The following is a 26,414-nucleotide window of genomic DNA, read 5'->3' as shown; positions in this document are numbered from 1 at the left end:
CCCATCCTTCTCAGTCTCAGAAAAATAATCTGACCCACGTCATTGGTTTTGTGAAAAACCAAGTAATGGAACCAGCATTCCTGATTAGGCTGCAGACTCAGGACTTGAGGAGTTTGAAATCACTTATTTTAATTAATTTTTGGCAACATTTTACAGTACCCAAAAGCACAACATAAATGTAACGAACATGCATCCAGCTGAACTGATCCCATCTTGAAATTCTGCGCACAGCAATTTGGAGGGACTGTGTTTTTGTCACAACTTGTACCCTTTCCAGTTGGCTTCTCACTGCATAATGTGCCACAGATAACAGGGCCCTGGCATCTTCCAGATTGGCTCAGCACTGAGCCTAGAAGTCATTGTCACTCTCATCCAGTAACTCCTGCTTGTGCATCCTTGTGGAAGGCTGATCCGGCTGAATATCAATGCTGCCTTCATCATCGACAATTTCATATTCTTCCTCCTCTTCACTGTCCTCTGATGCATCCTTCAAAGGAAGAAAATCCAGCAAGCTATCAACCATTTGCTGCTTCTGGTGCATGGAACTGAGCAGAATCTCTGCCATTCCAGGAGCTCACATTCTGACCACAAAATGCCAGGCAGAATGCTGTACACGATCACTGAAATAACCACATCAACCTCTGCACTTACACTAACTCTAGAGAAAGGTGAGCATCTTGTCTCTCTACCCAGGGCCTCAGCACTGAATTACGATTTTAAATAATAATAATAGATATAATTACACATTGTCCTTTTAAATGTAGTCTTGCATTAAAGGTCTGAAGTGGTCATTGGTCCAACTATTGTGTTACCCATCCTTCTCAGTCTCAGAAGAATAATCTGACCCACGTCGTTGGTTTTGTGAAAAACCAAGTAATGGAACCAGCATTCCTGATTAGGCTGCAGACTCAGGACTTGAGGAATTTGAAATCACTTATTTTAATTAATTTTTTGCAACATTTTACCTGCAGAATTGATGGCATCAGTAGCAAACGTTAATGCTAGAAAAGGGCGGCATCACTGCACAAAACTAAGCTACATGGAGATGGAGCCAGACCGATAACATGAGACTAAACCAACCTTGCAGGTGTTGGAAGTCTCTGCCTCCTTAGAAAGAGCAGATGGTGCCTGCAGCTACACGACAGCAAGAATGGAAAGCAACAACATATTAAGCAAAGCTCACAGTGAAAGAAGCAAGACTGGAGTGAACGTTTTACACACTGCTGTGTGGTGTGAACACAAAGCAACCATGTTCGATGCTTCCATCTTTGCTCCCTGGGTTCTGGTTCACTAGCCAGTGAGCTCTGTTTGGGGGGGTGTGGAGGCTGACCTCCCCTCCTGTCAGGGAACCAAAGCCAAGGCATTAACCACTGGAAAGGAGATCTGGTGCAGAGAAGGTACCAAGGAACAGCAGTACAACACTGGGTGGTATTTAGGGGAAACAGAAGATGGCCGTTGCTGCAATTCTGGATCAAGATCTTCCCGACACAAGGACTTGCTCATATTTCCTACCTTGTCTTTGATCTATTTTGCAAGAATTCTAAATTCTGTGGCTACTTCCCATCTGTCCAGGGCTAACAAAACATAGCAAAAGAGACAGATCAAACAACTACTTGGAGACAAAGCCTGTATTCTTTTTTAGGAAAATAACAATGGATTGTATAAAGTTCTTAGTGTGTGTTCTAGAAACAGGCTATGCAACCAGCTCATCCATGCTGACCAGGTTGTCTCCCCAAATGAAACCCATTGCCTACATTTGGCCCATATTCCTTGAACCTATAACCAAGAACCTGTCCAAATGTGCCAGGTTGGAGGAAGAGGTTTCCCACTTGCCCTGGGCTATCATACCCTCTGCTCATTCTCCAACAAGGATGTTACTTGGGACTAAAATAGAGAGATTGTTTCACTCAGACTGGTGAATCTTTGTGTTGAATCGGTGCTGGGATAGCAATGGAATGGCGAGATGGGAATAGTGATGAGAAATAGCCTGCAAGATCACTGTTGAGGGGTGAAGGACAAATGACCCACTTGTTTCTTTCATCATCGAATAGAGCCAGTTCCAAGCCATAGAAGTAAATCTTGTTCTCTTACCTCCTCTGTGTCACCTCCATACATTGTTCCAAACACTCGACCACCAACTCTCACTGTGGATTAATTAACTAATTAGTTAAATCTTGGATGTTCAAATTTTTAAAATTAGCAAAGAAACCCATACATTTGATCTTCATGTTCAATGCCCAAACTAGGATTCAGCTGTGTTAATACCATGGAATCAGAATACAGCCCTGCATCAAGCATTGCCTGAAATCCAGGTACAAATCATGTTGGATCTGTACCCTCGCTCAAATGGGGGAAGATGGGATTGTTTCGAACCAGCATAGACTCCGTGGGCTGAATAGTCTCTTGCACCTTCTGCAAGCAATCCTATCCCCTAAACTTAATCTTCAATGCAATAATTTCCCCTGCTATTGCTCTAGTGAAGTTATCCCAGTCCAGCTTTGGGATGTCTTTTGGGGGAGGGGAGAGATGATTTCCATAATCATCAATAATTCAGAAATCCTGATAGTTTGGTAACAAGCTCAATGGGTAATTTTGCTGATTTTTGCCACACTCTTCACTTACTGAGGGCCAGGATCCTTTGCAACCTGCCTAGAAATATTAGAGCATGATTTTTTTAAATTTAAATTTAGATATTCAGCATTGTAACAGGCCAATTCAGCCATACAAGTCTACGCCACCCAATTTACATCCCATCAACCTATGCCGTGATACTTTTTTGAAGGGTATGAGAAAACCAGAGCTCCCAGAGAAAGCCCATACAGACACGGGAAGAACATACAAATTCCTTACAGACAGTGCAGGATTCGAACCAAGGTCCAGTCCCGATGACAAGTGAAAGTGTGTTGGATTTCTAAGAGAACTAACATCCATTAAGCTGACTGCTGGATGAAGTTCTACCCTGCCTTGGGGAAATCCCCAGTTCTGGGAGAAGATGCAAATTTCACAGACCCCACTAGAGGTCAGCGTTGAGTCTAGGATATTGGAGCTATAGCCAGGTGGACAAGCAGAAAGTCCACAGCAGGCCTTACAAACGTCACCATTCACAATTGCCCGTCCCCGGAGCGGCTAGTCTGGGCAGTTTCGAATCAGTCACACTGCTGCAATCTGAAGTTTCATATTGCTAAAGGACATCTGTGAAGTGAACGAGCTTTGTGAAGCTCACCATTTTATTCCAGAGATGTTATGGTGGAGTTTGAACTAGTCTCTGGCTCATTAATCAAGGCCCCAACTTGGTCACACAACACAAATCTGAGGTTACAAATAGACTTTAATATGGGGGCAGCACAGATGGGAGAATCTGGAGCAGGGAAAAAATAATCTGCTGGAGGAACTCAGTGGGAGAAAAATAAGTGTCAACATTTCAGGTCAGAAACCCTTTGTCAAGACTGCTTCCTATCTTTAGTTAAGAGCAGTTTAAGCAATTGAAGGAAAGGGGGATCCAAATGTGCTGAAGGCACATCATTGACTCAGCCCCTCAATCCTGCTGAATGGCCTGTTCCCAGTACCCAGCTGGGATCAATGAGGCTTTGGGGGTGAAGAAAGAAAAGTTAGCTCCAGAGATCTCCAAGTGTTGCCAGAATCCGGATTTGAATTTAGAGACAAAAAGCACACATTGCCAGTTGATTCCGTGGAAAGCTACTTTTGAGAAGCAGGCAGTTTTAATTTGAATTTGGCACAGCCCAGTAAAAGGCCTCCCTTCTGGTCCACAAGGCTGTGCCACCCAATTAACCTACAACCCCCGATACATTTTGAACAGTGGGAGGAAACCAGAGCCCCCAGGAAAACCCATTTAGACACAGGGAGAACTAACAAACTCCTTACAGATAGCGCGGGATTTTAGCCCAGGTCATGGTCGATGAATTAGGCACTAATCCTTTTGTGAAGAATTCATCTGATGGCTGTGGGAAGTTATCACAGTCATTCCCATTTACAGGAGGACCTCCCATAGTTCACTGCCTCAGGAGGTACAGAGGGCCTCTCTGAAGCTTTTTAGGTTAGTTACAAGAAGGAAAGTGGTTCCTACCATGAACTGGCAGCTCCCTGGTGAGCCGTGACTTCAATGGTCTTCTGTCTTCCAAGTCACTGTCAGAGTCCTCATCTTCCTGCATCTCGTCAGAATCATCGGCTTTTCCTGTCCATTACAATCAACAAAAATTATTCCACCCCTTTCACAACATAGTCAACCATTCCAAGATGTAACATCAGTATCTGACACCCAGCTGTGGGCGGGTGAGGTTTACGAGCAAGGACAGAATTTGAGCCCTGGGCAACAAAGCAGAGGCTCCTGTTGCAATAATGACAGGGGCTGAGAGTACAAACCCCCAACCCTCCTGAATCCATTGATTCACCCCCCGAAGTTGGGTTCCCAGTATATAGGTCGCTGACTGGGTAAGCACAAGATGTCACTTCAGTAACTGAGCAAGCACACCTCTCGATACCCTTACGGAATGGGAGCAGTGGAAAAGGCGAGAAGAGCCAAAGGGAGACCCCAGCCTGCATCTGCTGCCTGACAACTTAGAGCTGGGCATGCTCATCCAGGCCCAAACATGGATTGCATTTGTAGAGTTCCTTTACAACCTCAGCTCTTCCCATATTTCACAGCCAAAGCAGACCTTCTGCCGAGTCACTGCCGGTAGCTGGGTAAAGCTGATCACTGCAATGGCTTCACCAGCAGGCATTACTGATTAGACACACAACTGCTGTCCACTTTACCACCAGAGCTTTTCATCAGCCTCTCCTCCTCCTTCAGCTTATTCTGCATCAACCGCAGTGTGTTCTCAGTTTCCTAGGGAACAAGCAAGGTGATGGTTCTGAACAGGCACATGTTTATGAAGAATAATTCTATTTTCAACTGATTAACCAAAGTGGTTCAAACAATGACAACCAAGAGAGCAAAGGTTGAGCTGAGCTTCTCCCAAATGCCCATCCTTCAGCACTTGACATGAGCAGCCTGGCTCTCGCACTGCTGCCTCCCCTTTGCAAGCAGTCTCTCATTCTCAGCACTTACCTCGAACCTCTCCTGCTCCATCCTGTGCAGGTCTTCAAGCTGCTGCTCCAGATAGCTCAGGTTGCAGATTTTCTCCACGTAGGTTTTGTACTGTTTCTGCAGTTCCTCCTCAATCTTTTCATACTCATCCATGAACGCTGGTCTGAGATACAACAAAGTGCCTCATTCAAATGTAAACCACCAGCCACCCATAACCACTTTATTCCCCTTGGCTCAATGGCAGTCCAGGTCGATCTCTGTCTCCCTGGTTGATGAGAAAGAGGGAGAGGGGGTGTGTCAGGAATAAGATATACCCTCTGGAATCTGGCACCTTCAGGGATTGGTTGATGATGGATAAGTGAGTTTTCTGATTGCTCGAGACTCACTTTTGCAATGCCCAACTACTGCATCATGTAAAGAAATTTGAAATTTGAAAACAAAAATCAGTATTGTAGTCCTTAATTATGTAAAGTTCATTTTAATCAGGTAATTCCTGTAACTTACAAAATGTAAGTTTGGATCCCGGTCACTGGTGCTGTAACAGCGCTGCACTAACCGCTACGTCGACCGTTCCACCCCACCCTTCCCAAGTTTACAGATAAAGCCTTACTAATACAATTAATAATATACTAATAAAAACTAAGCAGGAATAAGGAGACAATGTAAAAGAGTCACCCCAAAGACAAGCAGCATCAACCACCTCTTCATCCTGGGTGGCATTAGGGACAAGCAGTGGGATCGAGCTACGAGTAGGATGTAAAGTGAACAAATACAGTCCTATCTCTCACTTCAAATTCACCGATGACACCACAGCTGTGGGCTGGGTATCAAATCATGATGAGACAGAAAAGAGTGAAGAGTTAGTGACAAATTAACAACCCCTTTCTCAAAGTCAGTGAGACGAAGGAGATGATCATTGATTTCAGGAGGTTGTAAGAGTCCATACCCATCCATAGGACTCACTCTAATGACAAAAGACCAGAGAACTTTGTTCCAAGGAATAAACATGGCCTAGGACCAGTACATCAAGATGATGGTCAGGAAGGTGCACCAACACCTCTATTCTCTCAAAAGATCACAGGTTTTGCATGTCTCCCTAACCTTAAACATTCACACCATGGAAATGGGATGGGAGCTGATCAGAAATGTGCCACAAAATTCATTGTTTTGCAGAATTTCAGGTACAAAATTGCTATAAATTATATATTTTTAAAAATTAATTAATGCAGAGAAAAGTGAGGTCATTTAATTAATTCTTAAACCTGTCAGAGTAGCCCACCTAGATTTTAAATGATTAAATCATATTTATGATTAGAAATCAAAGGCCAGGGTGACTCTTGGCAGGGCTCTTGTACTGTAAAAGAGTGTTTGACCCCAACAATGAATGAATGCACATCACCTTCAAAGTGAAGGTTAGGGACTATTAAACGGAGCAAATTATTTCAGTTCCATCGTTTTTTCAGCAGAATCTCCTCAGAATCAGCACTGGGAACGGTGAACTGTATGTTACAAGACCATTTTATCCTAGGTGGGTCAATGTTGCACAATTTAATTTGGCATCTCAAACACATGATTTACGTTGGCACCAGTGTTGGAACACAAGACTGACGAGATGTAGGCCTCTGCCCCGCTCCCCGAGACGAGGGAACAGCTCCACAAGCCTTCAGGTCCTTTCACCAGCAACGAGCACATACAGTGTGCACCTGTTATGAAATATTGTGCAGGCATTACCAGCAAATGAAAACAAAATTAAATCTAGAAACTTTCTCCTGATAGAGATGCTCATAATAACCTCCTTAATTCCTCCTTTGAGTGGCTTCTCAGTCTCACTGATCTCTCTTCCCCCACCACCACCCACCCAAATGTTGGGAATTCTGAAAAACAGAAAGCCCCAGTCACTGCCACTAACCAAGCAGAGCGCACACCTGCCTGTGCCAAAGGCAGCTCATGAGCACGGGATTCAAGGAGTTGCAACATCATCAGTGCACGGGAGGCTGACCTCACGCTCTGCAATGTCTGCAGCCGCTTCTTGCTCCTCTCCAGCTCCAGCCTCCTCTTCTCAATCTTCGCCTCCAGGTTGGCTTCATCAGAGGCGACATTGTTCAACAGGTCCTTGGTTTTCTGCACTTGCTCCTGGAACAGAAACAGCAACAAAGGATTGAGAAACTCAACCTGGAATCAGGGGACGAGAGAAGCAAACAGACAAGGGTGAAGAGGAAGGCATTATCTCAGAAAGCCACTGAGCCCAGCTGTCCCCAAACAAGGAAACAACCTTGTTATCAGCAAGAAGTTATCCCCAAGTTAGTGGGAAATGAGAGAGGAACAGAATTTTTAAAAATCAGGACATGGGAGTTCCCCAATGCCTGGGCTCAGTCCGGGTTGATTCATCACATCTGGATCCCAATGTCAGAGGAAAGCAAACAGCAAATGAAAACAAAATTAAATCAAGAAACTTTCTCCTGATAGAGATACTCACAATAACCTCCTTAATTCCTGCTTTGAGTGCCTTCTCAGTCTCACTGATCTCCAAAGGCCTTGCAATTGCTGCTGTCCTCCTTTCCTGTCAAAGAGGGGATTGATCACAGGCAACAGAAACCAAAAGGGATACTGGAAGATCCCAGCCAGTCAAGTGGCATATTGTCAAGGGCAGAAACACAGGTCGTGTGCACGCTGCACAACATGGAAACACACTGGTATAGCAAGCGGTTCCTAAAGGCAAACAGCACATCAACCTTGAGGCAAGAGAGTTGTAAAAGGTGTTGATGAGACCACACCTGGATTATTGTGCAGTGTGGACCCCTGTTATTTAATGAAAGGATATGCAGGTTGAAACTCTCGAGTCATCCTCCACCCCCCAATTGACAGACCACAGAAATTATCCCCCAGTGGGAGAACAGTGCTCTCTCAAAATGTTAACAACATGGATGTTCAGACAAGTGGGAGAGTCTCAAGAGGACATCGACAAGAGAGGGGTACAGAATTTTAATCTGGTATTGTCTGCCCATGGGGATTCTGGAGGTTAGATCACAAGATGCAAGGAGGTAGATAAATATTTGAAAGACCAGGGAACTAAGGACTATTTGAAAATTATAGTTCTGGTCAACAACAGAAGGTGATCGGGCTGGAGAGGGAGCAGAGGAGACTCGCAAGGATGTTGCCTGGAGTTTTAGGGGTGAGGGGTAAAGATTGAAAAGGAGGGGTGGCTGCCATAGGAAGTGGTACAGGAAGGTATAATGATATTCAAAAGACCTTCAGGGTTGAAAGGGTTACAGGCCAAATGCAGGAAATGAGATGAGCTCAGGCAGACAATATGGTCAGCAGGTTCTGGCAGACACTAGGCCAAAGGACCCATTTTTCTGCTGTACAACTCTCTGACTCTGAGGAGTTGAGGCCTGTTCAGCAATGATCGAACAGGCTTGAGGAGCAAGGTGACTAATTCCTACTTCTAATTGATTTGTTCTGGAGGGGGCTACTTCAATGTAGGAATGAAATTTGCAAGGGTAAGCCTGGATCTTGTGGGAAAAGTACTCAATTGGGGAGGGTAAAGTGATAGGATTAAATAAGAGCTAGGGAAGTGACATGAGAGCAGCTGTTAGGAGGCAGGTCCAAAATCGGCAGACTTTATTAATTTAGAAATACACTGTTACAGCCCCATAATGCCATGATACACCCATATGAACCCACACATCTGTCTGGGGTTAGGGGTTCATTGTTCACATGGGTGTATTATGGCATCATGGGCCTGAAGGGGCAGTACGGTTAGTGTCGCAGTTAGTGCAATGCTGTTAAGAGGACCAGAGACCAGGGTTAGAATCCGTGTGATCTGTAAGGAGTTTGTACCGTGTCTGCCTGGGTTTTCCTTGGGGACTCCAGTTTCCTCCCACCATTCAAAATGTACCGGGGGTTGTGGTCATTTGTGCGTAATTGGGCAGCATGGGCTTGTGGGCTGAGGGGGCCTGTTACTGTGCTGTGGGTCTTCATTAAATTAATGTTGGGGGAAATGGGAGTACCTGGAGGAGACTAACGCAGACCCAGGGAAAATGTACAAACTCTTTCCATACAATGTGGTTTTGAACATGGGTTGCTGGCAGTGTAACAGTGTTGCACTAGAGCTACACGTGGGAGTTATTCACGGCTAATTAGAGCCCAGAAACGACATTTTCCAATAGGAGGAAGAACAGCGATGGCAAATTATGATAATCGTTCAACAAATTATCCACCAATACCACCCCCCACCCCACTGTAACACTGCGCCCCCACCCCACTGTAACACTGCGCCCCCACCCCACTGTAACACTGCGCCCCCACCCCACTGTAACACTGCGCCCCCACCCCACTGTAACACTGCGCCCCCACCCCACTGTAACACTGCGCCCCCACCCCACTGTAACACTGCGCCCCCACCCCACTGTAACACTGCGCCCCCACCCCACTGTAACACTGCGCCCCCACCCCACTGTAACACTGCGCCCCCACCCCACTGTAACACTGCGCCCCCACCCCACTGTAACACTGCGCCCCCACCCCACTGTAACACTGCGCCCCCACCCCACTGTAACACTGCGCCCCCACCCCACTGTAACACTGCGCCCCCACCCCACTGTAACACTGCGCCCCCACCCCACTGTAACACTGCGCCCCCACCCTGCGACTCGCTGTAACGCCTTCCCCTCCACCCTGCAACTGACGGTAATGCTGCCCCCCACCCTGTGGCTTGCTGTAATGCCCCCCCCCCCATTCCGTGACACCAATTTTTGTGTCACACATGAATCTTGCTCCATCTCAAGGCTTTCTTTGGAGGATTAGCATTCTGCACACTCACCCGCAGATCCACTTCCTTTCCCAGCAAGTCAAACACTATTGCTCCCTTGGTGGTTATCTCCGAGGCTAGTTGCCTTGCAGCTTTCAGATCTGAAATCTGTGGCAAGTAAGAAGGCAGTGATGCCGCAATACAGTTTTTGCAACATTTTATTACAGTGAAATCAATGACTCAGCAAGGAAATCACAGGCAAAACCCTCCTCACCATTGAAAAAATTTACAAGCAACACTGCTGTCAGAGAGCAGCAACAATCATCAGGAAAAAGACATATCGGTGCCACAAGATTCACACTACCAGGTTCAGGAACAGCTGTTCCCCCTCCACCATTAGACTCCGATACTGCGACTCAATCAGGGACTCATTTAAGCACTTTTACTTTGGTACTTTATTATTTTTTCTCTCTGTATTGCACAATTTACATTTCTTTGTTGATTTACATGTATATACATCTTCTGGAGTACAGTTTTTTTTGCATTACCAATAAGTGGTAAATTCTGCCTCACACACAGGAAAAAGAATCTCAGGGTGATAATGTGATGTCATGTATGTCCTTCAAGAATAGAACTGAACTTTGAAAACCCTCTTCTGGAGTGTGTTGGGGCATTTTTTGATTTTAGTGATATCAATCTATTTATCTATCAATCCAGAGAAAATCCCTCATTTGCTGCTGGCAGGGAAACCTCAAAGAACAGAGTCAGAAGTTTCAATTTTCAGTTCCCTCGGCGGCAGGGAATTATCACTGTATCGTGTTAAATGTTCCCTCAGTTCAAGAACAGAGAAGGGTCGGAAAATTGTTAGATTTACAACACCATCCCCAAGCATATGCAGGCTCTTCTTTCTATGGACAACTTGGCGCTGCAGCGAAGTACCTCAGGTGAATTCGCCCCAGTTATCAATTGCTTGTTAAATAATAGCAATGAACAGGCAATTGCCACGATGAACACTGCTGCAAAAGCTCACCTTTGACCCCAAGTCAAATTTGAACTTGGAACTCTCTTCTTCAGCATCATTGTTTCTGTCCATATGCTTGGTCTTCATTGCATTGTACAGAACTGTGGTAACCTTTAACAGCTGTTTCACCGCATAACCATCTGCCTGGTACAGTTTCTTGGTGTTAAGTTTAATATGAGCTTTAGTGGCCTACAAACACAACAAACAGTTTTTCATCTCACTTTGAAACCACTCCACTCTGCATTGTGAACATACTGCACAGTTTGGATACTCACCATGAATTGAGCTACAGCTTTGATGAAGAACACCCGATCCTGCTCTGTATCCACATCGGTTGGGATATCAGTCTGAGGCTCATACCTGGCCAAAAAACCAAAGAAACATCAATGACACAACCTCCCTCATTCTGGATGAATACAATAGACCCACTTCAAGAGACCCTTCGAGCAAGCAACAAATCCTGCTCCTCAAACTGCACGGTTGTCACAACACGATTACAGCACCAGGGATTGGGACCAGAGTTTGAATCCCACACTGTCTAGTAAGGAGTTTGTACCCCGGGGGCTTCAGTTTCCTCCCATCATTCGAAACATACCACGGGTTATAGGTTAATCGGGTGTATTTGGGCAGCACAGACTCGTAGGCCGGAAGGGCCTGTTACCGTGCCCTCACCAAAGGAGCTTTCAAAATTATCTGCAGTGTCCTTTTTGAAGATTTTGATAACTCAATAAAAAATTTAACATGCCCTCCTTTCTCAGAGCTCCTGATCTTTGCTGGGTTTCAATTACCTGGACTGCCATTTAGTAATGATCAAAACACCATCCCCATCCAGTCAACGAAAGTAAGGAACACAATATTCCAAAACAATCCAGAGCCATTAAACTGTTCTAATCATTGAGCATCAAACAATCTGCTGGAGGAAGTCAGCCTGTTGAGCAGCATCAGAGAGAGAAAAGAAACTGTCGACGTTTTGGGCTGGGACTTTGGATGAAGGGCTCTGGTCTGAAACATCAACAATTCATTTCCCCCATGATGCTCAACTCCCCTAAAAAAAATCGTTTGTTGTTCCAGATTCCAGAAGCAGAGGTTTCTCCCTCATTATTACTTACAATTGTTGGGATTGTCCCACAAACTGCTGATGTCAGAGACCAACTGTTTTTTAATGATCCATACAGAAATGATAAAATAGCCATGATCACAGCAAGAGGTAACTTCACATCTTAGGATACAGGGTGAAGGTACCAGACTTGTCTTCAACCTTCCCACGACATCTTTTTAAATATGTATTTTTTAAATATTTATCATCTTTTTAAATATAATTTCCTTCTTTTGAGCTTGGCACAGAACATTAGCCATAATGCAAGAGAAATGGAGAACAAAAGCAAGAAACCTTGCTGAGATTGTACAAGATTTTATCAAGACCTCAAATAAAAAACTTCAGTTTTGGACTCTAACCCTGAAGGAGGTTCCAAGTTTAATCTGCTGGAGAGGGTTGTCTGAAGAGACATTGTCTGGTGAGGGAAGAGTATGATCATTAACAATTTGAATGAGAGCTAGTTTCATTGTCTGTTGTCTGCAATGACATGACACTGATGGAAAGAGGTCACTCCTTTGGCTGGGGAGTTTAGAACAAAGGAGCTCAGAGTCATGCCAAGACTGTCATTTGGGGCGGAACCTTCTTCACAAGGGGCTGAATCTTAAGCAGCTGCACAACTTTACTGCTGCTTCTGTTTAAGTCAGGCCTAACAATGATTTCCATCTTTATACACAAGTCAGGTCACCAACCTTTTAACAAGCCAAATGAGGATTTCTGCAACCAAAGGAAAGTTTGGAGTCCGGAAGTTTTCCATGGAGATGAGACGAGGATATCCTAGAGCCCTCATCATTTCAGTGAAGTCTGTTGGGAAGACATAATGACAATCAGCATGAATGAGATGGAGAAGATCGGTGCCCACCTGAGGACAAAGTACAGTCTGTGCTCGATAAATTACTCTGGGACACTTCCATGGAAAGGCCCACCAAATGTTCAGAGCCCAGGGCGTGAAAGCCCAGCTCACCTTCATCCCCCCCAACCCCCACCCCTCCACAGCTCCCCCTCGCCCCTCCTCGCCTCCCCAGCCCCAAACCTGTGGCCGTGAGGCCCCAGCCCCTCCTCGCCTCCCCAGCCCCAAACCTGTGGCCGTGAGGCCCCAGCTGCCCCTCGCCCCGGCCCCACCTCCCCAGCCCCAAACCTGTGGCCGTGAGGCCCCAGCTGCCCCTCGCCCCGGCCCCTCCTCGCCTCCCCAGGTCACTCTGTCAGGAAGACATTCCCATCCTCTTGGCCTGTGGGGAGCAAACCCCAACAGATGTGCCGGAGAGGCCCTGGGCAGAAACCCAACCCGTTCCTCCCCCCAGGCCCAGGGTACCTGTACCTGCCCCGGGTTTATCCTAGCCCCACGTGAACACGCGCTCTTACTTCGAAGGTCCCTGAACGACATGCCGCCGACGGCCGGCGCGTTCGCCCCGTTCTAACCGAACCGCAGGCAGCTTCACATCCGAATAATAGGCCCGATTTCCATGGAGACAGGAGAGACTGCTCTCTTCGCAAGGCATTGTGGGCAGGCGACTCATCCATCCCGAGTGTTTTCATGAATGGAATGACGCACGTCCCAGACTACCAATCACATTCTCCCAGTGGCTGCAGTCACGTGTGTAATATGGTGTCCACTCTGATTGGAGAAAGCAGGATTACGGTTTGTGACGTCACCACCGGCCATTGACGTCATTGATTGCCTTGAACAAGAGAAGCCCCTTCCTCTGTCCTCCTTCAATGCATCAGATTGGCCTCCAGTCGCGTCCAGAGTACGTAGAGCAGGTGTGGAAGTTTTCCTGAAGGCCTAGTTGGGCATCAGCATGGAATCCAAGCCGGGCACTGCCTACCCCCCCCCCCCCCCCGGCCAAGGTCTGCTTCACGGACGTGCACACCTTGTTCTGCTCCATTGACTTCCTCGGGATTCTACCCTTGGCCTTTTGTCTGCATTTCCTGCTGACAAGGCTGCCTTCAGTGGAGGTATGTAACACATCATCCTGCACCCAGAACACGTGGGGTTGGCCACAGAGGATGAGAGGCAACTTAATAGCGACCCATAGACAGGGTGGACAGCCAGCGGAGTGGTGTCACCCAGTGTGGTAACTCATGGTGTTTCCCCCACCCCCCACTCCCATGGACCTCCTCCTGTACCAGACCATCCAGAATCCTTAGTAATTATTTTGGACTAATGTTACTCATAAATGGCAATTCCTGTATATCACTGAATATAATGGAAAGAGGAGTAAATTACACCTTAAAGTTGCAATATCATACACACAGCAGCAATGAAAACAACAGTCCTTGTGATTGTGTCATTGTAATTGGGTAATAATGACGGCTCTGACCAGAGCGCATTAGAAGGCTCAAAAAGTAAATGAGCATCGAGTTTTTGACTTGTAGGTCTATTGATACATGTAAGATGGGCTTACAAACAATGCTTTTGTTGTTAGAATTAACTACAGGGATACTTTTATAAAAGAAAATACATTTCTGCTGAAACTCTGCACAAACATTTTATAGACAGTCATTTTGGGGTCACCTGGTGCAGTCCACACCCCCACACTCCCCTAGTGATGCTAGTGCAGCACCGTTTTCCCAGGGCAGCAAAAGACAATAGCACAGGATGCCTGTTTAAGGTAGAAACACAATGGTGGAAAAACTGAGCAGTTCACATAAAAAACTTCCACTCCATCTGTTTGAGGTGAGTGGAGAAACATTTTGGGGAGATGCCTGAGGTAAATTTTTAACACAGTGGTGGGAGCTGGAGTGTATGCTGGGGTGATAGTTCCAGTTTATTGTCATCCAATTGTACAAGTACGACGTGATGAAACAGCGTTATCTGGGCCTCGGTGCAAGACAGCACACATAGAGAGAAATGATACCTATGCAGTAGGTATATACATATATAGAAATAAATAAATATAGTTTAATAAATAGAGTCTCGGATGGTTATTGTGAGCAGTTCATTCAGCCGTTCAGCATTCTCACTGCCCATGGGAAGAAACTGTTCCTCAGCCTGGTGGAGCTGGCTCTGATCCTCCGGTATCTCTTCCCCGATGGGAGCAGCTGAAAGATACTGTGTGTGGAGTGGTAATGATCCTCAATGATTTTGATCACCCTCTTCAAACAACAATCCCAGTAGATCACGTCAATGAGGGGAGGGAGGTGGGATGGTGAACTATCTAATAATCTGTTAAAAGATCCTATTGTATCTGCCTCTACCACCATTGTTGGTGAAGACAGGTACAACAGCGACATTTAAAAGACTTAGAGAGGAACCTAGATGTAAGAAGATTGGAGACTTTTGAGCTGTGAAGAAGGGAAGATTGATTGTGGAGTAGGTTTACATATTTTGGCACATCATGGCCCAAAGGATCTGTTCTGTGTAGTACTGTTCTACATTCAAACATAGAGTCCCATACCTCTACCCCCTTTCACACATCCTAACGTTCAGATCAATGATAATAAGTTTGTCAAATACATTGTACAAAGTACATATGCACCAAAGTTCTCACTTGCTGCAGCCAAACAGAAACAAAGAACATAGAAATCTAAAGCACAGTACAGGCCCTTTGGCCCACAATGTTGTGCCGATCAGATAACCCATTTTAACAACCACCTACTATTTCCCTACTGCATAACCCTCCATTTTTCTCAGTTCCAACTAACAGTATCTAAAAAGGTCCTATTGAACCTGCCTCCACCACTGTTGCCAGCAGCCTATTCCATGCACCCACCGCTCTCTGTGTGAAAACTTAACTCTTACATCCCCCCTGTACTTACTCCAAAGCACCTTAAAACTGTGCCCCCTCGTGTTTGCCGTTTCAGCACTGAGAATAAAATCTCTGGCTATCCACACAATCATTGCCTCTCATCATCCCATACACCTCTTCTCAGGTCGCCCCTCATCCTCCATCATTCTAAGTTTGCTCAATCTACCCTCATAAGGCATAAGGATTCTTGTAAATCTCCTCTGCACTTCATGAAAAATACAAGTGTATAATGAATTTAAAATGTAATATATAATAAGCATAAAATGTAGAAAATTAATAAATATTCAGTTACCATAGTGCAAAAGATATAAAATGTGGCTTTCCACTCGTGCAGTCTATTTGTGGTGTTGGTTAGAGTAACAAGAATCCTATAGGTTGTATGGGGGGAAAAAATATTTTGAATCTAAATGTGTTGGTCTTCAGATTTCCACACCTTCTGCCTGAAGGGAGCAGTGAGAAGAGATTGTAACCAGGTTGATGGGGTCCTTCATGACATTGGCTGCCTTCTTGAGGCAGCGCCTCACATGTAAATATGGGATATTCACGTAAATGCTCCAACTTCCCAGAACGGTGGGCTCCTCTACAGATTTCCAGCTTTGAAATCACAAGATACTGAATTATTCCCCCTAGATCCGTGAGTTGTGGAAGGCAGCTGGGATATTGGAAAAGTGAAGAGAAAACAATTCTTTGAAATAAATATTCTTCCATTTCCCTATGGTTGCATTGACCAATGACTCAGTCTTTGTTTCAAATTGGCTGCTGTATCTCCCCACACAAATGTTGCATTTGTATGACAAACTCATTGACATTGAAGCAGTTAGAGTGATGATGTGAAAGGTGCTTTTAAGGTGCTTAAATATGTCCCTTTGCTTACTTCAGTTAAAAATGTAAACCACTCCTTGATAAGGAAGAATGGTTCGACAGATAGCAAGGCTGTAAGTCCCAGAGTCTTGCAGACACTGCATGTTCTTACAGAATGACTGGCACAGAGGAGGGATCTGAGATAAAACTGAAAGCCTTGCAAAATTTGAATAACACTTCTTGTGAAAGAATAGGGCACAGGGTAGGGCAAAAGGATTTGTGCTCTCAGTGAACAGGGGTGCATCTGTTCAACAAACTGGCACCTAAGTTTGGACTTGAATTTGAAGAGACCAATTTCAGAGTTTTATAACTGAGGCACCTTATTTGCATCCATTCCACCCCTTTCCCCAGTTTCAGTTGTTGCATGTACTTCAGGCAGCCTGTCCAAAAGTGTACCTTTGTTGACATTGTGCGAGTGATTATATTTTCATATTTTACAAGAGGCTCCAAGTTTTGTTAGTTTCAATTTTCCTCTCATTTATAATGTCACTGCCTGTGCTCCACACCAAGCTTCCCCCCACCTCTCCTCCGCCACCTTGTCATCTCCCTGGATGATGCTAGTTAGGGCCTCTCCAAGAACATGGAGGCCTACTCAACCTACAACGCGACCACCTCGTGGTCACCCAAGTGCGCCACACCCCACACCATCCCCCCAAACTCCACTAACAATCAAACAACAGCAGCAGTGCTCTGTGAAAGCCTCCCGACACTCTTGACCAGTAACAACTCACCCACAGCTTCAGTGTTTTGGAAACCCCTGATGTGCTACTTCTGTGGCCTGGGCAGGCATTAGAGGAAAAGCTGCCCAGCAAAGGATTCAATCTGCTCCAGCTTTGGAAAGAAGGGTCACTACATCAAAGTGTGTAAGTCCTATCAGCGCCATGTGTGAATTGAGAAGGCCATCTTCTGCAACACCACCATCACCCGGGGCCAGCAGCACCATGTCTGATCCGTGGGGGCCGCCATCTTGAATGCCATCTTCAGGACCTAGCTGCACCATGTGCAGGCCGCAGAGGTCGCGATCTTGCAGATCTGGCAACACCGCCTGAGGGCCGCCATCTTGGACACCACCATCTTCTACTGCGGCAATGTGCAACGACCCGAATCTAGCCTCCATCACCCTCAACCAGGACAGCCCATGCCAACTCGCCAGGTCAATGATGAACATTAAGGTAAAGGGTCACGTGACAAGTTGCTTGTTCAATAGCGGGAGCATAGATTGTTTTATACATCCAGACAGAGTGCAGAGCCTCTCCCTCATAGTACTGCCAGTGAACTTGGCATCCAAGTCATTTACAGTGGACATTGAGGGTTTTTGTATTGTGACTTTAACGATGCGGGGTACTGTGTATGACAACTTTAGACTGATGGTCATGTCGCAGCTCTGCGCTGCTGTAGTGTTGGGGTTGGATTTTCAATGTCACCTTAAAAGCATTAAGATGGCATTTGATGGGCCCCATTCATCCCTCACCGTTCTCCACACTTCAAGGCCCCCCTCTGTGGCTATTCACCAATCTCACCCCCAACTGCAAACCCATCGCTACTTATCAAATCTACGTCCTTTCCCCTGGCAGAGAAGGCTTGTGCAGTCTTCAACTGTATCAAGTCCAATATTGCCACAGTTCACCCTAACCCTAACCTTTTCAGGTGGAAAGCGATAAACAATCCCATCACTTTTTTTTTATAAACGCACCATGCAGGGCCCCAAGATTTGACACTCCTCAGTTGAAAAAGAGGCCCAAGCCATTGTCGAAGCAGTGCGGCACTGGCACCATTACCTGACTGGTAAGAGATTCACCCTGCTGACTGATCAACACGCTGTCAAATAAAGGTAGGGGGGGGGGGAAGAGTCTTTGCATTAGGTCACGTCAGGTGGAGTGTTGGCCTGGGGTAAGAGTAGAGAGGAGGACCAGAGCAGAACAAGGAGGTCTTGTGAAAGGAAGGGTGTGAAGATCTTGTGAAAGGAAGGGTGTGAAGATCTTGTGAAAGGAAGGGTGTGAAGATGTCCACTGAGAAAACAAGGGGAGGTCCAGGGAAGAGAGAGGTGAAGAAAGGAGGGCCAATGAGAGGTATGAAGTTAAGGGGAGGATCATGGGGAGGGGTACGGGGAGAGGAGGGAAGTAGGAGGGGGTCACGGAGAGGAGGGAGGTGGGAGGTAAGGGCAGAGGTGGAGGGGGTACAGTGGGAGAGAGTACAGGGAGAGGTAGGGGCATGGGGAGAGGAGGAGGGGAGATGGGTAGGGGGTAGGGTTGAGGAGCAAGGTGGGGGTAAAGGATGGGAAGGGGGTAGGGGAGAGGAGCGAGGTGGGGGTAAGGGGAGATGGGAAGGGGCTAGGGGAGAGAAGCGAGGTGGGGTGAAGGGAGATGGGAAAGGGCTAGGGGAGAGAAGCGAGGTGGGGTGAGGGGAGATGGGAAGGGAGTAGGGGAGAGGTGATAATGGGAGAGGAGGGAGGTGGGGGCACGGGGAGAGGAGGAGTGGTCCCGGGGAGGAGGGAGGAGGCGCGGTCCCGGGAGTGGAGAGGAAGAGGCGCGATCCCGGGGGTGGAGAGGAGGAGGCGCGGTCCCGGGGGGCGGTCCCTGCCGGCTGGGAGCGCGCTGCGGTGTGAGCGGCGAGCGGATCATGTACACGATCACCCGCGGCCCCAGCCGGTTGGCCACACAGCGGAGGACAGGTGGGCGCGGGGCCGGGGCCGGGGCCGGGGGAACTCGGAGGCGGGGGGACGGGGGACCCGAGGCCGGGCTCTTCTCACCCACTCTCTCTCTCTCTCCCCAGGTCCATCCCAGCAGATCGAAGCCAAGGCCGGCTGCGACCTGAAGCAGAAGCCGGCCGGGAGGTAAGTCCCGGGAACATTGAAGGTGACACGGGCTGGGCTGGGCTGGCCCGGCCGGCCGTCAGCGGAGCGGGAACCGTCCGCTGGGTGCGGGCGCTGGGACCGGCCGCGGAACGGGGAGAGCACGGCTGCAATGTGACCTTCAAGCTCTGCCCCGCCATGTGTTGCCGGGGAGCGAGAGGTTGCAACATCTCCCGTGCGATCGAGCCGGGGAGTGGCCGGGACATCGGGCCAGATCCACGGGCAGGCGCTGCCCTTGACCGTCGGCTGTCCTCCGGAGAAGGTGCACTTTGTGTCCTTCACGTCACACGTGTTGACAGTTCCCCTTGTCAATATTAATGTTGCATTCCTGTTCCCGATGAAACTCCCCAACCTTCGTGCGCCTTGCGATGCTCCCAGTGCAGAGTGGAAGGAGACCAAATGTTTGCTTTGGTCTCTTGACCTAAACCCTTGGCTCAACCTGCCTTGGACCAATTTTGTCCCTTATTATCCTTTTGCACTTAATAGACATAGAGATCCTGAGGATTTTCCTTCACATTCTCGACCAAACCTGTCTCTTTTTTTGCCTTCCTGATTTGTTTCTTAAGGTTTTTATACTCAAGTTCCTCATTTGCTCCTTTTAGATTTCTCTCTTCTTCCAAACCAGATCCCCAAAATCCCTCTTAAACCAAGGTTCCCTGTGCCTGCAAACCTCGCCTTTAATCCTGACAGGAACATACAAACTAGCGTTGCCTGGCACCCCGAACAACAGGAGAAAGAGAAGAGACCCTAAGTGTCCGTGGATTTACCTCTGCGGCCACTGCAGTCTCACAAACTGCTGGCAACCCGAGCTCCAGATCCAATCCTCTGATAGGATCAGGGGGCCTTCAATGCCTGAGGCCCTTCTTGCCCTCAGCACCTTCTCGAATCCTGGGTCCAAAACCTGGTTCCTATGAGCCAGTCTCTAGCAGCCTATGTGGCTCTTTCAGCAGCTGAGCCCTTTGCTGACCTGCTGCCGTGGTCACCTTCCCTGTAGGGAAGTCTCTCAGACTTCTTCTCCAGGGAGTGTTCCCCTGGGGCACAAAGCTCTGTGATTGCAGGATTTAAAAAACCAACCCATCTGCCTCTAACAGGCCGTTAAAGCCTGGATGTCAGCAGGATGATCGGGCAGTGTGACTGCAGTGCCTCGCCTCTGCTCCTCACTCTCCCAGGTCCTCTCCAGTGGCAGCACCTCCATTTTCATGAAACGGAAAATGATCTTCAGGCCCCAGACGTGTATGAGAGAACTTGGTCAGTTAAGGGATTAGGGGTCTGGAGGCCTGGACTATTGATCAAATATTAATTAAATGAAATAAATCGGAAGGAAAGAAGCCAGCAACGACAATGGTGATAATGCAGCTGCCAGCCTGACAAACATGCTCAAGGCAGGAAGCATCGTCTAGTTCCAAATGAGGCATCTCTGCAGTTCCAGACCTGTGAGCTGGGCCCAGCAATTTGAGGGGAGATTTGGCAGGGGTCTGCCAGGCAGGGGTCTGCCAGGCAGGGTGGGATGTACCACACTCAGACGAGAATGGGTTGCCTGCTGGCAGTTTCAGCTACTGGCCTCAATGGGTTCCTGGCCTTCCCTCAAGAGGACCTCTTTAATCCCAGTCTGATCAATGACAGCTCAGAATTTGATTTAGAAACCAAGATGATGCCTGGCTGCTGATGGATTACAAGGTGTGAATGTGAGGGAGAGGCTTCCTGTCTTGTCAGAGGTCAATGCATGTGCTGTTACCTTTATGTAACTTCCTTCTCATAGTTGCTCACTTACCAACCCTTTCCCTTGGCTGGACAGTCCTGTGAATTCCTGGAGCCTTCAGTGGCCTGTGCAGCATCTGCAGGTATAGAAAGAGAGTTAATGCTCCAGGTGGAGGATTCTCATCTGCTTCCTGGTGCCAGTAGTTGGACCAGGCCTGTTCCTCACCTCCTCTCCCTGGGAAGCATTCAGCACCCTCCCTGGTCACTGACAGAGAAGGCTGGTGCAGGCTCTGACCCTCTGGGCCCTCCTCTCCCACAGATCATCTAAGTCTCTCCCTGATGCTACAACCTGTCTTCCTCTTTCCAACAGTCCCGGGCCAAAGTTGGTCTTTAATCGGGTGAATGGGAAACGTGACCCAACACCAGGAATCACCGAGACTCGAGAGGAGGAACATACTCCGGCTCACGAAGAGAATGTTCGCTTTGTTTATGAAAGTAAGGAATACTGATGCAGAAACAGGGTAGTCTTATCCACATGGGTGAGGGGGATCTTCACTCCCCCTGAACTCTGCCATTCCGTTACACTGCTGCCCTCCACCAGTGACGCCTCTCCCTGCTCAACACTGCTATTCTCTTGCTCGTCCCCTCCATTGGCTCCCCCTCCCTAGCCCGCACTCCTGTCCCCTCCTTCTCATCTTGGCCCTCCCCCTGCCTACATTGTGCTCAAATGATGAAGGGCCCAAGCCCAAAACATTGGTTATGTACCTTTATCTTTGCTGTATAAACTACACTGTTTGACCTGGTGAATTTCTCCAGCATTGTGTTTTTATCTCTGCCTCCTGCCTGATTCCACCTCTCTGTGACCAAATACTCTCTTTCTCTCCAGCCTGGCAGCAGGTGGAGGATGAGCTCGGAGCCAGCAGTCGACCAGAGAATGAGCAGAGTACTTGTGGAACAGTGGAGTACGTGGAGAAGTCTCCATGCCACAACTTGAATGGCAAGTGTCATGGGGGTTACATTCTACTTGCACCTCATATGGGGCTGGAGGTAACCTCTCCTCAATTTCCAAGTGTCCAGGTATAAAAGGAATTTGGGAGAATAGATTCAGATTTATTGCCAGTGTACACACATGACATCACATACAACTCAGGCATAATTAGAGTTGGTCATGGAAAAAAAAAACTGTAGTCAAGAAAAGATACACCTGCAAAGAAGAAATATAACCAGGTGATTTTCTGCCTTTTGTCCCTCTGTGCACTACAAAGAGGAAAAAAACAAAATGCAAAAGTACGTCCTTAAATAGTCCCTGATTGAGTTTGTAGTTGAGGAGTCTGATGGTGGAGGGGTAGCAGCTGTTCCTGAACCTGTTGGTGTGAGTCTTGTGGAAACTAGTCCTCATTCCTGGTGGGAGCAGCGAGGACAGAGCATGTACTGGGTGGTGTGGATCCTTGATGATTGGTGCTGCTCTCTGACAGCAGTGTTCCCTGTAGTTGATCTTGATGGTGGGGAAGGTTTTGCCTGTGATGTTCCAGGGTGTCCACTACCTTTTGCAAGGCTTTACCCTCAGGGGTATTGGTGTTACCAGACCAGACCTTGATGCAGCCAGTCAACATGCTTTCCACCACACATCTGTAGAAATTTGCCAGGGTTTCTGTGTCATACCAAACCTCCGCAAACTCCTGAGGAAGTAGAGGCACTGATGTGCTTTCTTCTCGATGCCATTAGTGTGTTTCGGCCCAGCAACGATCCTCCGAGCGAGTGAGTCCCAGAAACTTAAATTTGGGTTGTGTGATGGGACAGAGGAGAGGTTTACTCTGCATCGGCCCCTGCCTGAGTATGTGATGGGACAGAGAGGGTGGTTTACTTTGTACCTACCCCTATCTGGGGTGTGGGATGGGGAGGGATCTACTCTGTATATGCTTCTATGTGGGGTGGTGGGGGGGGTATTCTCTGTATTTGGTTTTGCTCTCGAGCCTGTGACAGTAGAGGGAAGGCTTCCCTTTACTCCTGAGGCAGTGGTTGTTTGACAGGGACCCCCTGAAAGGATCTGAAAGTACAAGTGTGCAAAGCCTCCTGAAACCCTGGCTGGTTCCATAGCTGCATGGCTGATACATTTCTGACTTTTGGTTCACAGGCTTTGTCCCAATCGACCTGGAGGAGTGGTGGGCCAAGCAGTTCCTTGCCAACATTCAGAACTCATCCTAAAGCCAGCTGAGAATGTGGTATATGACAGTCAGCAACACTTGCATTTCTTCAGATCTCTCTATCCTTCACAGCGAATGACACGACATGAATGTTTCCATCAAGCCCAAATAAACTGAGACGCTGGGCATTGAATTTGACCTTCAACTTCTGCTTGAATTGGGTGGTCCAATAAAGCAGTGAGTTTTGATCAGGGTAATCTTCACAAGACTTCCGAAGACCTTCCTCTTTCCCCTCTGGATTGGTGTTTTATAGAGCCATTCCCACCTGTGGCTCCTGAAACAGAGACAAGCCCCAGGGCAACCAGTCACGAGCAGGAGCCCCAATCAAACCAGCATCTTCCTCTCTGTGAGGGCTCAGCCGAAGCTGCAACTGAAGTGGTATTCCTCCGATCCTGTTGCCTCGTCATGCCCTGTCGAAAACCTTCCTGGCTGATGTACAAATGGGAAAATCTTGAGGTGTAAATGTTCCCTGTTGTGGTTTTACCCCATTCTGTCCCCTGCCCTGGCCTACTATCCCTGCTCCCAGCACAGGGTGGGGGGAGTCTCCCCTGATCTCCTCACTCCTGGCACGGTGGGGGGGGGGGGGGGTGGTGGGTGTATCCCCATCTCCCCAGTCCTGCTGTGCCTGCCTTCACCTTTACGAGGGGCAGCAGTTGAGGAATTCGTTCCAGTTCAGATCCCCTCGTCCTGCCCTTTGTGGAGGCATCCAGGGAAGATGAGCCCTCTGTTACATGGAATGGGAATGGAGTGTGTGAAATATTCACCCTCAGGGCCTGAGTTCCCAGGGATCACCCCCCTCTCCCCTCTGCAGCTGTAAACAGCTTGTTCAATCCTTTCTCGATAGCCCCCTGAACCTGTGGCAGTCAGGAAATTATGGTGAATTGGGCCTAGTGGCTGATCCCTGTTCAATGGTTCCTCAGAGAATTCACTACAATCACCGCTGCCTTAATACCCACCTGAGCCCGGCAGGTCCTGGGCAAACTACAGAAGACTTGAGCTACCTGGCACATGGCCACCTTCCGGTCGTGTACACGACCCTACAAGAAGGGAGGGTTGCCAGGGTCACTGGCATTGGTGACTGACTGCTGCAAGGCTGCTGACATCTGGGGCCCTTGCTCCACTTCTATTCCTTTCCGACTTCCGAGCTGGTTGTGGCTGACTCTTAATGCCACAGTTTAATTCTGTACCTTGTTCTTTGCTACCGGAAACTTGCCAGAATGCCACCTCACCTGCTTCAGCCCTCCCTCCAATTGTGGTCTGACTGCACCGAGCTCTGCAGGGCCATTCTCAGGCCTCCTGCTGGAGCCCAGGGTTCTGACATTTTACCATGCTGCCCAGGGCCACATGATTCAAGCTAAAAGCCAAAAGAGCTGAACTGGAGTCTGTCTGCATGGAATGAAATAACCACTGCAGAGGAGACCCTTTCGCAACCAAATGTTAGAGCCTACTCCTACCCCAATGTACTCCGTCCTGGTTTTCCAGAATAACGGACCCTGATTTTCCAGGCCGGTGCTGTACTTCCACATTAATTAATGCGGACACCCAAGTCACCCTGAAAACATTGTTGGAGAAACTCAGTGGGTCGAACAGCATCAGTGGGAGAAAGAACAGTTGACTTTGGGATGAAACTCTTCATCCAGCCTAAATATCAACCAATTTTTTTCTCCCACAGATATTCGTCAACCTGTTGAGTTTGTTCCTTGAGATTCATCACCTGCAGTCTCCTATGTCTCCCCCTCAACACCAACAATTTCTGATCCCTTGCCTTTGAGAGAATTTTTTGGTAATATCCTGCCTACCAGTGAAACCTGTCAACATCACTTTGTATCCTCACAATTCACACACCCACCACATTATGAATTATCACTGAGCTCAGATGGATTCATTACCCCCTTCGCTGAAGCATTAATTATAGAAGGTAAAATGGTGAGGCCTGAGCCTCTCCAAGGGAGTAATAACCTCTCAGTGACAGCCCACTAACTGATCATCAGCTAATCCTCAATCTATGATCCACCAATTCAAAACCTCTTGTGGGTCACACACCTCTTTGAAAGTGTTATGTAAATCCACACCCATTGACTCATTTTGAGCTGCCATGCAGAGTACAACTTGAGAAGCACTCAGTCTCGAGTTCCCTTTCAAATCCACTCTGGCTTGGCCTATTTAGCATCTTGTCTCATGAGACAAGTATGAAATGAAAAGCATTCCCAATGTTGCAACTCCCTCACCTCTAGATCCTTGTTCTCCCTCGAACAGTCGGGTTCTGTTTGATACTCTCCATTGCGAAGTCCAAGAGAATGGTGATGAATCCACCGTCGCACTGACCTGACACTGCTGGAAGCCACATTGTCTGCAGGGATAACTGGAACATGCGTCTGTGTCAATCAGTCTCATGGAACCAGCTGAGCAATGTATTTACTTTTAACTATGCAAGGAGTTGTAATTTTACACTGTGATTTGGTTTAGGAGGGGAAGGGTGAAAGATTGTATAAAATGGAGGGGGTAGGTCCTTGGAGTTTAGTCCACAGTGAAGTTCTCTCTGGTCGAATAGCAGCCAGAAGCTGCAAGTTCAGTCTCTGTGACTGAAAAGCCTAGTGTAAAAACAACAACATAATGAATGATTCCCAAAGGAAAATAAAATCGTTTATTTATCTAATATTGTTTCCAAGTAGCCAATGAACTAGGGAGGTGGGATGTTTCAGAGTCCAATAACAGGTGATAGAGTTGGAAGGGTGGGAGAGGTCTCTGTCATGGGACAACATCAATATCCAATTTAGAGACTGCACTCCATTCTGCTGTGTGATTTTGTCAAAGGTAAACACATCAGAAAACTAGTTTTATTTACCCTGAGGTGCGAACAGACAGACAGGCTCCATTGTTGTTCACTGGGCACATTTCAACAAATGTTACTCAGAAGAAGTTAAACTGGAAATAGCTCTGATCGTCTGGGTCAACTGTGATCCGCTCAGGACTCACGGGGTCAGATGTAGGGGGAGCGCCAACTTTCGATAATTTATTTGTAGTTTTCCTGAATACTTGGCTCCTTGGTTGTGTTCCAATTGCTTTAATGGTGGCAGATTTTGTGGCTGGAAGAAATGAAATGACAATCCTTCATCTGGCAATGAAGATCCACGTACACC

General features: G+C 47.5%; 4 protein-coding genes across 10 annotated transcripts in view; 2 read left to right on the top strand and 2 right to left on the bottom strand.

The window, feature by feature from the left end:
- Window positions 1–104: 104 nt before the first annotated feature.
- Window positions 105–26,237, bottom strand: cluap1 (clusterin associated protein 1). 5 transcript variants are annotated; one of them, XM_069905342.1, is made up of 14 exons: window positions 26,120–26,237; window positions 25,503–25,636; window positions 21,144–21,207; window positions 12,604–12,715; window positions 11,094–11,178; window positions 10,828–11,007; window positions 9,870–9,965; window positions 7,524–7,607; window positions 7,047–7,180; window positions 5,069–5,210; window positions 4,774–4,846; window positions 4,085–4,192; window positions 2,092–2,144; window positions 105–487 (listed from the first exon to the last, which is right to left on the bottom strand). In XM_069905342.1, exons 1-14 carry the CDS (start codon window positions 26,148–26,150, stop codon window positions 350–352), a joined length of 1,434 nt encoding a protein of 477 aa, XP_069761443.1. In that variant the 5' UTR covers window positions 26,151–26,237; the 3' UTR covers window positions 105–349. The 5 variants fall into 5 exon arrangements, with proteins under 5 accessions (XP_069761443.1, XP_069761444.1, XP_069761446.1 ...); XM_069905343.1 differs by lacking the exon at window positions 10,828–11,007; XM_069905345.1 differs by lacking the exons at window positions 21,144–21,207; window positions 25,503–25,636; window positions 26,120–26,237 and adding an exon at window positions 13,230–13,464.
- Window positions 11,811–16,387, top strand: LOC138746826 (WW domain-binding protein 11-like). 2 transcript variants are annotated; one of them, XM_069905357.1, is made up of 2 exons: window positions 11,811–13,867; window positions 16,291–16,387. In XM_069905357.1, the coding sequence occupies exon 1, from the start codon at window positions 12,841–12,843 to the stop codon at window positions 13,327–13,329; it is 489 nt and encodes a 162-aa protein (XP_069761458.1). In that variant the 5' UTR covers window positions 11,811–12,840; the 3' UTR covers window positions 13,330–13,867; window positions 16,291–16,387. The 2 variants fall into 2 exon arrangements, with proteins under 2 accessions (XP_069761458.1, XP_069761457.1); XM_069905356.1 differs by having other exon boundaries at window positions 16,084–16,387.
- On the top strand, window positions 19,072–25,930 carry mcrip2 (MAPK regulated corepressor interacting protein 2). Its single transcript, XM_069905358.1, has 5 exons — window positions 19,072–19,192; window positions 19,294–19,354; window positions 21,441–21,565; window positions 21,957–22,067; window positions 23,205–25,930. Exons 1-5 carry the CDS (start codon window positions 19,141–19,143, stop codon window positions 23,273–23,275), a joined length of 420 nt encoding a protein of 139 aa, XP_069761459.1. The 5' UTR covers window positions 19,072–19,140; the 3' UTR covers window positions 23,276–25,930.
- The window catches only part of tedc1 (tubulin epsilon and delta complex 1), a 47,389-nt gene continuing 46,870 nt past the window's right edge, over window positions 25,896–26,414 (bottom strand). For both annotated transcript variants that reach the window (XM_069905335.1, XM_069905337.1), the window contains one exon: window positions 25,896–26,360. In XM_069905335.1, coding sequence (XP_069761436.1) covers window positions 26,247–26,360 — 114 coding nt within the window. In that variant the 3' untranslated portion in view covers window positions 25,896–26,246. The remainder of the gene's footprint in view (window positions 26,361–26,414) is intronic.

This window comes from Narcine bancroftii, chromosome 12 (assembly GCF_036971445.1).
Source record: "Narcine bancroftii isolate sNarBan1 chromosome 12, sNarBan1.hap1, whole genome shotgun sequence".
Taxonomy (NCBI): Eukaryota; Metazoa; Chordata; class Chondrichthyes; order Torpediniformes; family Narcinidae; genus Narcine; species Narcine bancroftii.
The sequence above is the reverse complement of the archived record's forward strand: the minus strand, read 5'-3'. Positions and strand labels throughout refer to the sequence as shown.